This window comes from Styela clava, chromosome 7 (genome assembly GCF_964204865.1).
Source record: "Styela clava chromosome 7, kaStyClav1.hap1.2, whole genome shotgun sequence".
In the NCBI taxonomy this organism is placed as follows: Eukaryota; Metazoa; Chordata; class Ascidiacea; order Stolidobranchia; family Styelidae; genus Styela; species Styela clava.
The window spans coordinates 590,652-603,242 of record NC_135256.1 but is presented as its reverse complement, the minus strand read 5'-3'; the positions used below and the strand labels follow the sequence as shown (position 1 = coordinate 603,242).

The following is a 12,591-nucleotide window of genomic DNA, read 5'->3' as shown; positions in this document are numbered from 1 at the left end:
GGTTTTCTTTATAGCATCATATGTTTTGGAACTAGGTAAGTCGAGTGTCAAAAGATTGTGTAGTATTTGGTAGGTTTTAGTAGGCAAGTTTGCAATTAACTTTGGTACCTTTTTCTCATCGGCAATATCAGTAGCAATCGCTGTAAAATTATTATTTTATATACACCGTGTTTCGTTAACCACCCAAAGATAAAAAAAGGTTAATGCACTCACATGGTGTGTTACCAAACATTTTCTCCACTAAATTCGGTGGAAAAGCATGAACGCGTCATGTCACATGATATCGAGGTGAATGTGATGATGTGACGACCTAGGTAAGACTCGCAATATAAGTTACAAATAACGTTATATTTCGGTATTTATATAGTTATAGTATCTAGTCCTGGGCAATTAAACGTTAGCAAACAAAGCTTTTCTTGACTGCTAACGTGATATGACCGAAAATTTCTAAGGATATGTAATCTACAACACAGATCCAGAGTCCCAAACGCAATCTGAACCCAAATGAACACTGTATTAGTAAAAGTGGATTGACTGATCGATGTTTTAATTATGGCTAGATTACGGTAGTCTGCCGGTACTATAATTTCGCGTTTGTTTATCAGAATCAACTTAATAATTCGAAATCTTACCTGTACCAGCAAGCTTGAACCTCTCCGCAGGATGTTAGTATTCCCCATATTGTAGATTGAGACAAGTTCAACACAAACTGTGCCCACCCACTTATTCTGTCTCTTGAAAATTTGAGTTGAATATCCCACACAGTATGTTATGCACAGAGTTTCATCGAAGCCTCGGCAAAATGATAAGTCAACTCTGCGCGCATAAAAAATTTCGAAGCGATTTCAGCCAATAGCGTTCAGCCTTATCACATCGTCACATTCACTTCGATATCACGTGACATGACGCGTTCATGCTTTTCCACCGAATTTAGTGGAGAAAATGTTTGGTAACACACCATGTGAGTACATTAACCTTTTTTCACCTTCGAGTGGTTAACGAAACACGGTGTATATAAAACAATACAACGAAATAAGGTAATAAAATTATCACCCCACCAGAATGGATGAGGTGGAAATGACAAAAATTCTATTTTTTCAGTTTACAGTGTATCATCTTAAGGTTTCAGTCGGTAAAACTTCTCGCACACTGAATCACGCGACATGTAAGGGGTTTGAACCCGGACTCGAATAAAGTCAATACTACCGACCTAACCACTACGACTACACCATTGCGCTCACTGAACTTGATGAGTATTCAGTGTAATTCCCTACTAATATGGCCCAAGTATGGCACATGGATATATCTCATGCCTATTATAATCGTCAATGTTTTTATTCATTCAGTTGAAGGAACTCAATGTCAACAACAATGAAAATCTTGGTGTTGGAGGGGTGGGAGTCACAGGTATTATTGTGTCACAATGTGGAGTAGAGAAAGTTTGTATGTGGAACTGCAATCTGACAGCGGAAGCAATGAAAGCATTCAAGGAAAATGTTCGGGATGCAAAGGTAAAAATATTTTAAAAATGAAACATTGGTTATCCAGAGATTAGTGTAACGTATCAAGCTAGGACCATGCTAATACGTAATTTATATCTAGTGACAAAAATCAAAACTGCATTGAGTTATTATTAATGTATAAGATATTATTAGGGATTATATAGTTTCAATACAATCACTCCGAACAAGGCTCAAAACAAGCAGCCAATATGAAACAAAAACTTTGTTACTTTCAACCGTTTTTTAACCGAACCAATTAGTTTTTTCAAATTGTATAGCAATTAGGATGCAAGTCATTATTTACATTGGTGTAAGAAGTTTTTCATTATAAAATACATGAATTTTGGGAAATCCAGACTGAACTGCTGGTTACATTAGATATCGTTCCGCTCTATATGCCATAGTTAAATGCCCGTGTATATTATATTTATTTTAATAAATATTTCAATCAAGTTTTGGTTTCGGGGGAACAGACTGGTTCTGTTGCCTCACGTATATTGAAAATCGTTCTACAGTCCAATTGAATTTGATGTAACCAATCACGCCCAACCAAATTAGGACCGTTAGGTCTTTAAGCAAATTTTTGTATCATTCAAACGGATATGAGACAAATGTGCATCGTAAACATTTTTAGAAATGATAGACACAGCCGATCCCGTATCTTGTTCCATTTTTAGTGTTTACCCACTGATAATCGGAAAAAGCCAAATTGCACCATTTTCGTTTCTAAGTTCGCTATTTATACGTGAATTACCAACCTCTATAGACGACGAATTCCTCAAGTTAGGACTATCACTGCTGTCGTTCTCCATAACATTTGCACTTCGTGGTTTATCATTATCGCATCGGTCATTCCACGTCTTTTCTCTGGACACCACTGGCTTACGTCGTGTGCAAACCTGTTGAATATGACCTCGGCGCCGCAGTTAAGACACTGGAAGATTTTATAACGACAATTTTTGAAATCATGTGCAGTTTTACCGCAGTTCTTACACTCTAAAAAATATTGACTCAAATTTGACTCAACGAGCTTCCTACTCTTTCAATGAGTCAAGAAATATTTGACTCTTTACTTGAGTCACGCACATTAACTCTTCTTTGAGTCAAATTTATCCCTTGATAGAGTCGTCAAGAGTCATGTGCGATGACTCCTCTTTGAGTCAAATTTATCCCTTGATAGAGTCGTCAAGATCAATTGCGATAACTCTTTTTTGAGTCAAGTTTCCAACTCGATAGAGTCACCAAAAAGTGAGTTATTGGTTTCCTCTCCAATTCCCCCAGCCCCATTTCAACTTTCTTAAGTTACCCATGCATTTACCAAAAAAGCAGAAATTAAATATACCAAATTTTTCTTGGAAAAGAACTTCAAAAACACTCAAGCGTGAGCGCATCTGCATTTTCGGTGACCGCTAATTGTGTTGCTATATAAGGGTATAAACAGCAACACAATAAACAATCACCGAAGATGCAGACTAAACCACAATCACCAATGAACAAAAGAAAATGAAATAAATTTCACAGAAAGAAATCATAATGAAAATTATGACCCCAGTGTTTGCTCACATCGACGACTCAAAACTGTAGTGGCCTATGTCAAATTTTGGCGATATGAGACAATCGCTTTTGAAAGTTCCAAAAAAAAATCTCATTTTGAGATGAACATCGGGCTATAAAATCTGCATTTTTGAACGCTAAAAAGAGACACTGCATAATTCGTGTATACATATCGATTTTTTTATAAAGTGTATAAACCATCAAGTCGTATTCTGACATGATGGTTTATCATAGGGCCAAATCAGTATAAAAACAAAATAAACAAAGTGGACACTTAAAAATTACGAAGGTCGGCATAAGCACATTTTCATTTTGAGCCGTCTATGTAGGATCATTTTTTTTTACACAATGTCCAATGCAGCCAACAATGAGGCCACTGAAGGTTTGGGAGACATGCCGAAAAGAATAGCTTCAAAAAAATTGAAGAAAGTTGCCAGTTTTTCATAGTACTCAATTCCAAATATCCAAAACGAAGCGAACAGTCTATAAAAAGCCAACAATGATGAATTTCCAACTGGCACCGCTTTCTTGTCAAGAATTAAGAAGAATTCCTCAGGATCAGATTTCGGACCAATGACCAATAAAATTGGCTGTCTCAATGATGGAGGCTTGGTTTCAGCATAATATCCAACGTTGCAGCCGGCCTGAATAAAAATGAAAGAATAAGTTTCCAAAGGATGTCATCACTTTGAAAACTCATTCAGAAACATGTCACGTTGCATCTGATATGGTATTTTGCAAACAAGTTAGGAAACAGAGTACGCACCCCTTGAAACTTAAATAATGCCCACTGCTCTTGTCCTTTCTTCCCCTTTGTGTTGAGAGGTGGCAAAATCTTCGATAGAACTAGAAGACTCTTTAGTCCATCTAAAATGTGTCAAGTTCTCGAAATATGCTCTCACACAAAATACATAGATATAATAAAGCTATTTCACTGCCGCCCAGTTGGCAATGTGGCAGAGATAGTTCTAAGTCAACCAGTATTTATACATAGAATATCAGTAATATAAAGCATGAAGCACATACCATCATCACACTGAACACAATCCTGATCCATTTTAAGAATTTTTTGAATGAGTGGTGGAAAAATTTCCATAAACTTCTTACACTTCGGGCAATTCATCTCAAATTCACAGTCAATCTGAGTTCACAAGAAGCACATCTGAAAAAAAAAGATGCTTTCTATATCCGTACTTCTTAAAAATATCTTGATGTGATGAATAAAATAATAAACAGCCTATGTACATTGCACTTTACATCTAGATTTATTGCTAACTTACCAATCCACCCTCATAAGCATCACAGAACCTTGGGTACTTTTCTAAAATGTCAGTTAAGGTCATAGGCTTCAGCTGTATTTCAAGCCTACGATAGTCATGACTTTCCTTCATTATGTTATATATTTCTGCCTTATTGTCATTGTTAGGTGTGGTTTCTTTCAGCCATTTAATCTGAAAAGCAATATACATATGAAATATTCCAAAAAATACTAGCTGCGGAGAAATAAAAATAACCACATATGAAAAAAATCAGAAATTTCCCACCTTTTTCAGTATAGGGCTATCGTCTTCCAGAAGTGAGGCATCCAGTTCAACAGTACTCCCACTGGTGTCAGCATCTTCGCTACTCCCAAAACTGAAAGTACTTGCATATGTTGAGTGGCTTCTCTTTTGTTTTTTATACATCTTATCTTTTATTGCCATTTGTTTTCGTAAAGTTTTGAGCTTGTTTTCTATAAAGCCGGAACCACGAAGAGGATCATAATATTGGCCCTAAAAACATTTTTAGCAATTTAACAATAACGACAAAAGAGCCCTAATGACAATGCTGACAGAGAGCAGACTTGAAGTCAGTAAACACAGAATCATATTTAACACTCATTTTGGCAACTTCAGAAGAGAGGAATACAGCCTTAATGACGAAATATTGTGTACAAGATTCATGAGATTGAATAATGCCTTGTAGGGAAAGCGAAATTATCTCAAAATGAAATTACGTACATATCCGGTTGTTCCCTCTAACTTCAACTTCAGCTTTGGAAATTCCTCGACACACGTCGAGATTCTAATACTAATTGGTGGAATTTTTTCACAAGCCGTAAAAAATTGTCAAGTCGAGTAAAGGTTGTGCAACATTGATTTTGAGAACAAGTAATATTTATATATTTCTTCTTTGACAGATCATGTTTGTGACGTAAATGAAGTGATAGTTCATTTGTCTCCTCATCTTACATTCACAACCTTCCATTGGACACACATAAAAATTCATTATGAGGCTCAAAAGGGCCTAAACCAAATAACAGTATACCGGTATATACCAGGCCTATAGCTGTGCAAGCAGTGTGATAAAAGTACCAATTTAACACTGCAATGAGTTATCGGTAACTGTTTAAGAAAGAAAGTGATGGCAGACTGACATAGGCTAGTTGTACTGTTTTATAGACCCAGTAGACTGCAGTCATCAGGTTGGAGGCCTGTGTGTCTGTAACTTGAGCTAAAAGCATGTAGCCTACTTCAGACATAAAGTCAACTTAAAAGTCAGACAGTAGGCCTACCGGTAGCTTAGGCCGGCAGACCTAACTTGGCTCAGTAGCCAGTTGTGTTATACTGCAGTTCATGCTCATTTTGATAATCTTATTTGATTCCACTGCTAGCAATCACTTACCGACAACGGACAACCGCTCCGAAACTGTTAGCACTGTCAGAATGTAGCAGGTGAAAGCTAAATTCCATTCTCTCATAACAGCAATTCACTCTGTAATCCAACTTTAAAAAACAACGACCTAGCCTACCCCATCCAACTGTCCTATTGGCCTCTCACGCAAAATAAAAATCCCAGCATAATATCTTTAACCGTAACTGATAGGCCACGCAAGCTGTGAGTGGCCATGTTGCATGATAACCTTCGGCCGAAACCACCGCCGTCGACAACGCGAGAAGGGAAATGACGACTTCGAAAACAATTTCCCCGCCCAATTCTACGCTTCGCCGGTTCCAACTTTAAAAAATAAACAGAGAAATTAGCGGCGAGGGAAAGAAGGCGGTCGTCAAACGAGAGAATATTTGACTTAAAAACGAGTGAGAGTGCGAGAGAAATGACGCTCGAGTCACGATTGAGTCATTTTGTTCCTAACTCTTCCAAATTAGTTACGCGATTGACTCAAGTTTTTTTAAAGTGTACATTTTAGGTATTAAACCATTGCTTTCTAGAAAAATACTGCTCCTTCACCATTGGCATAACACTGCCACTTGATATTTTGGCCACATCCCTGTTTGCCCATTCCATTGACGTTGCAATTTGAAATGCCCTTTGAAAATTTAATTTTTCCTCATCTTTTGCCATTAACCTTTTTCTAGTAGCCTCATCGAGTATACCAAAAATTAAGCAATCGCGAATGAAATCATCCCTCAATGGACCGAATTTACACCCCTCAGACAATTCTCTTAGCTCTGCTGCATATTCACGAACCCCTTCAGAAAACTTTTGATCGCTTCTGTGAAATGTGAACCTTTCCACAAAAATGGAACGTTTCGGTTTTAAATGATATTACAAGGTTTTCTTTATAACATCATATGTTTTGGAACTAGGTAAGTCGGGTGCCAAAAGATTGTGTAGTATTTGGTAGGTTTTAGTAGGCAAGTTTGCAATTAACATTGGTACCGTTTTCTCATCGGCAATATCATTAGCAATAAAATACTGTTCTCACAATAAAGCGGCCAATCACTCCTAACATATTGGATCATATTCTTAGCCATTTCTTTGATTTACAAGGAATTTGTTTCGCGGTCCCGCATATAAACAATAACAGTGTCTCACCAACGTCTTTGCAATCGCTGTAAATTTACGATTCATCCACATGTGTGTATCCAATTTTCATCGCCAGTTTGTTGTGTTTTTAAGCCCCTTTTGTTTGCAAGAAATCCGCAAGTATAGACGTTGCAGCAACACCCTTTATTGACCAACTCAAACCATCGACTGGCCGGAAACTCCGACCAAGGACAATACGTGTTAAGTAAATCGCACGAGTAGTCATGAGATTTATGATGTACTAAATACACCACACTATCAATGCTTTCCGATTTAATATCAATCATTATTAGCTATGGGTCAAGCATATCGCACTCACTTAAATATCATGAGTGTCTCACACATTGGCATCGAACAAGTCGCCAGGCAAGCAATCTCTAATTTGTGAGAAACTATCAATTTCAAGTTTGTGTAGAGACTGTGAAACTTCTCATTCCCTGAATGACGTGAAATGTAAGGGGTTTGAACCCGAGTCCTATGATTCTAATAAAGTTAATACTACCGAGTGAACCACAACACCACTGCGTTCACTGAACTCAATTATTTTTCAGGGTATTTTACTCTTACTATGGCCCAAGTGTGGCACATGGATATATCTCATGCCTATTATATTCATCAATGTTATTATTCATTCAGTTCAAGGAACTCTATGTCAGCTACAATAGAGATCTTGGTGTTGACGGGATTGCAGTCACAGGTATTATTGTGTCACAATGTGAAGTAGAGAAGGTTGGAATGTGGGAATGCAATCTGACAGCGGAAGCAATGATAGCATTCAAGGAAAATGTTCGGGATGCAAAGGTATAAATATTTTAAACTGGAACATTGATTATTTAAAGAGTAGTGTAACGGATCTAGCTAGGACCATATATAACTGATAGTATTGGATCTAGCGTGGCTATGCTAATATGTAATTTATTTATATTGAGTGACCAAAACTGCATTTTAATAAGTATAAAATAATAGTAAAGTATAAAAATTATTCGGAGTCATATCTTTTATTCAGTTTGTATAGTTTCAATACCATCACTTCAAACAAGGCTTAAATAAATATTCAGTAATGCAATGTTGTAATGCTTGGTTTATATTTACAAAAATAACACCGAAAAGTAACTGGCATTTCATGGTTAATTGAACTCAAAACCTAGAAATGGTGGAACTATCTGTTGTGTTCTTAAGCCCCTTTTGTTTGCAAGAAATACTCAAGTATAGACGTTGTAGCAACTCCCTTTATTGACCAACTCAAACAATCGACTGGCCGGAAACTCCGACCAAGGACAAAACGTATTAAGTAAATCGCTTGAGTACACTGTTAAAAATTTTTAGAAGGAAATTCCATGGCAGTAATTTTACGGTATTTTCCGCCTAAAATTATCAAATTTGCCTCGTAAAAATTACAGGACAATCCCGTTTTCACAGCCCAAATTGCAGGGATTTCTCAGTAAGAATTATCTAACTTTCCGAGTTGATTTCACCTTAATTCCAAGTGAAACCGACCTGCTTTTCCCTGTAGAAAGTACACGACTTGCATGTATACTTGACATGAATATTCGTGTAAAATGCGTGATAGAATTTCCCTGTAATTGCAGTTACAGGGAATTCCGTGGCAGCAATTCAAACTTGGAATTTCGTGTATTTTCTAAGTAACTCCCGATCTTGTGACAGATCAACTAAAACAAACTTAGAGAAGTTTATTCTCAAAAACAAATCACCAATAAATCTCAGGCACAGACAGCAAGACAGGGGGTGTGGTAACGCCCCCAAAACCTTCAATATAATTTTAGGTGAATTTTAATCCTATTTTCCATCACTATATCTGTCATCGAAATAACAAATTTCTCAGCATGCGGAAGACTTAAGACAATTTCCAAATACGACCATGAACTCAAGCTAGAAATTCTGATATTTGACCCCCATCCCCCCAATTGGTTACGGTCCAAGTCTGATGAACAGTACATTATATTATTCAAGTTTGATTTTGAAAATTAGTGGATTTCCCAAAATCAGGTTTTCGAGGGAAATTTTAACAAAAACAGCCAAAAATTTTCATTTTGATATAGTCTGGAGTGATTTTCTCGTGTTTTGATACTCCAGAGCCGTATTCCTTGCATTCTAATTAAAATACCTTAAATAATTTAATACCAAAATATGTTGAATAACTTTTTGGCAAGCAAAAAGACTGAAAATTATTCAAAAAAAGGTTTCCAACAAGTCGATTTAGGTACTAATATACATAGTCACCCATCTCTCGCTCATTGTACCGCCATTGATAATGGACGTTCACAAATTTAATTTGCATATTGAATACGTAAACGTCCTTAACCAATGACAGTACTATGAGCGAAGGATGGGTGACTGCATATGAGGACTTACTTGGGAAATCTACTTGGACTATAGTTCAAAATCTAGAAAAATACAACTTGTTTGATCGATTTTGAGTTTTTTTAATTCAAGATGTCTTACATAGAATACAAGGAATATAACTATGAAATATCAAAACCCTAGACAGGAATCGCACCAGACTATTACAATGAAAGTTTCCATGAATTTTCTCCAAAAAAAAAAAACGATTTTAGGGAAATCCCCCATTTTAGGGAAAAACATTTCTCTCATTTACAACGCACACGGTTAAGCGAATATCACACGCATCACGAGACACAACTGGCATAAAGCGGCGAAATACCGCTTCCCGGTGAAATTAAACTGAAGGTTCTCGCACGTTTTAACGAAAAGTTATGACATTTTTTAGGAGGGGTATACAAAATTTTCCAGGCAGAAAGGTTACATAGGGGAATGAACTCAAAAATAGCAGCAGTATTCTTTGGGTACACCAAAGGCAAAATATGCCATGAATACATACGTTATTCCATTAAAAAATCCTCCACTGTTGCCAATATTATCTTCGCAATAGACACATAGTAAGAATATTAGAATGTCAGAGAACCGCTTGTAAAAAGGAAAGTGTACTTAGCTCAAACCGAAAGCCTACATATTTGGAGAGACTTACAACGCAGTGCTATTGACACACATCAAGATAAGATGGTGGATCGTTTTGCTTAAAAACAGGAAAACCACAGTGTGAACAGCAAGAAATGAGGCTCGAGTGTATACCATGAGAAATCAGAATTCAATATTGCTCAAATTTGGCCGATGCTAGCACAATTGGCAAAGTTAATAATGGTAATATTAGAGATTTAGGAAACCTAATATCGAAGTTATATGCTTTGTGGGTGTCTCACTTTATTTTTTGTTTACTACTGTACTATGACCATATATGGTAAAAGCACTTCTCTCTGTAACCCACTACGTGCACATGCATTATTGGTAACACTTACCTGCAGACATTGATCGATTTTTCGTCGATGTTATTGAGCAACTCATTCTGCCCTGCCTTGTAGGTGAAATGTTCTTCTAGAAATCCACTCTCAAATAAGAAGGGCCACCCTGTCTGAATGTCTGCAATCGGCAAATTGTTATTGATATCACGTCTGTGTTCCGTGTGATGCTTTTATCATATGGTATCTCCCGCAATAACAGCATATTTTACTGATTTCTTATACTCTAATTGACATGCTTGACAATCATGCTAGAAGTTTGAAAAGATTTCTGACAACTTGTTAATGAACAATTTAAATTCATTTTTGGAGCATTTACATATAGGCCTATAAGTCATCTTAACTTTCTGACATTATAGAGCTATCACATAGTTCGGTAATATAGTGGTATCGCCTACCCATCAGTATAACTCGAACCTCCTACATTGATCAACTTCCTCATTAAAACGTAACAACTCGCCTTCTTGGTCAATGGCGGATCGCGGTTCGTGACAGTCAGTCGCTTAATCGCTTGCCGCATACGTTTTGACGCGAGAGAATGGGCGTCTGTGATTGGTTTGTTCAGAAAAGTGAGAATACAGTAGTCAATAGAAAAGCAGAAAAGATGACGCACAGTAAAATCTCATCGTTCTTCCATGAATTCCCAGTATATTTTACGACGTCACAACAACAGGAAAGTGAAATGTATTTTAACTGCCATTTCCTTGTTAAAGCTATGAAATTTTTTAACAGTGATAGTCATGTGATTTATAACGTAATAAATAAACCACATCACCTCCCTCCTAAAAATAGGAATTGTTAGTTGCAAGATTTAACGCTGACAGACATATACTAACGATGTATTAACCAGAGTTTTACATTTAAAACAACTTAAAATTGAAATCGATCTGGTCTCCTTCTCTGCCGAAGTGGGTAACGTCGTTCAATATCTGTAGTCGACTTTGGTGTCTGATTCTGTGATTCGTCAGTTACCGGTGTCCGACCGATGGGAGAGTTCGGTGGCGGTGATTCGATGTGTTGAGACGGCACTGGACTTTTGGATACTGCACTGTCTGTTGCATCCGGTTCCACACTCGCAGGCTCGTCATGTTCAAAATGATCATCTTCAGATTCAACCAGTTGCTCTCCATATCTATGTTCTTGCTTGATCTTCAAGTCAGATTCAATAATCTGGTCGATATACCTCTTCCAACTAACATTGGGAGCGACACTGACAAGATAGGTCAGTGGCCCTATTGTTTCTGTTATTTCACCACGTTTCCATTTTGAGTTTCCACGGTAATCTCTAACGAGGACTGATTCACCAACGCTAAATGATCGCAGAGTTTTCTTTCTCTTTGTCCGCACTGTATATTGTTTTTCTTCAACACGATTACGAATGTTAGGTTTGATCAAGTCCAAAAGAGTACAAAGACGTCGTTTACAGAATAATACAGACGGTGCCCCACCTGTCGTGCAATGTGGAGTATTTCGACACGGATAGTACTATTGGCGTTAGTTGACGACATTTTGAATATGCATCTACTACTATTAAAAACATCGCCCCCTTGAATGGCTCGGCAAAATCTACGTGGACTCGGATCCATGGTGCCTGAGGCCACTCCCAGTGGTGCAGAGAAGCTTTCGAAGGTTCGTTTTGCTGCATTTGGCAGTCATTGCAATTTTGAACCATATTTTCTATGTCTTTGTCTAACCCTGGCCACCAGAAATAACTTCCAGCCAAAGATTTCATTTTCACAATTCCAACGTGACCATCATGCAATTCTTTTAACAAACGTGATCTCAGAGAATTTGGTATGATTACTCTTGAATCCTACATCAAACAACCATCATGTACCGTTATTTCATTCACGTTTATGAAAATAGTAGGGCTTGATACTCGGTTTCTGTGACTGGTACAACGACAACCCTTTCATTAAAAAGTCATATACTTCCAATAAATCAGCGTCACAACACGTTTTATTTCTAACCTGTTTACATCTTATCGGCAGAGAATCACAAATGGCAAAGCTGTTTATTGTAGCATCAGTAATATCGTCTTCACTTTCGTTCTCTTGTGCTTGAAGCGGCATCCTAGATAATCCATCTGTGTTACAGTGTTTTGCCGTTGGTTTGAAATCAATTTCATAGTCCAAACCTGCTAGAAACAAAGCATATCTCTGTAACCTTGCAGCTGTTGTAGCAGGGATGCCTTTATTTGGATGGAAAATAGACGTTAGAGGACGCTGATCGGTAACTAGAGTAAATTTCCTCCCACATACGTAACAATAGAACTTTTTGATCGCCCAAATAATTGCAAGGGCCTCTTTCTCTATTTGTGAATATTCCCTTTGTATTTCGGTAAGCAATTTTGAAGCAAATGCTATGGGACGTTCGGAACCATCTTTCATTAC

At 37.3% G+C, this 12,591-nt stretch overlaps 2 protein-coding genes across 2 annotated transcripts in view; one reads left to right on the top strand and one right to left on the bottom strand.

Annotated features, from left to right (window-relative positions):
* The window catches only part of LOC144425157 (NACHT, LRR and PYD domains-containing protein 4A-like), a 49,944-nt gene that overhangs the window by 22,105 nt on the left and 15,248 nt on the right, over positions 1-12,591 (top strand). Inside the window, exons 11-12 of the mRNA XM_078114549.1 lie at positions 1,347-1,511; positions 7,500-7,664. Coding sequence (XP_077970675.1) covers positions 1,347-1,511; positions 7,500-7,664 — 330 coding nt within the window. The remainder of the gene's footprint in view (positions 1-1,346; positions 1,512-7,499; positions 7,665-12,591) is intronic.
* Positions 2,568-4,512, bottom strand: LOC120343014 (uncharacterized). Its single transcript, XM_078114581.1, has 4 exons — positions 4,337-4,512; positions 4,083-4,197; positions 3,823-3,923; positions 2,568-3,700 (listed from the first exon to the last, which is right to left on the bottom strand). The coding sequence occupies exons 1-4, from the start codon at positions 4,445-4,447 to the stop codon at positions 3,398-3,400; spliced, it is 630 nt and encodes a 209-aa protein (XP_077970707.1). The 5' UTR covers positions 4,448-4,512; the 3' UTR covers positions 2,568-3,397.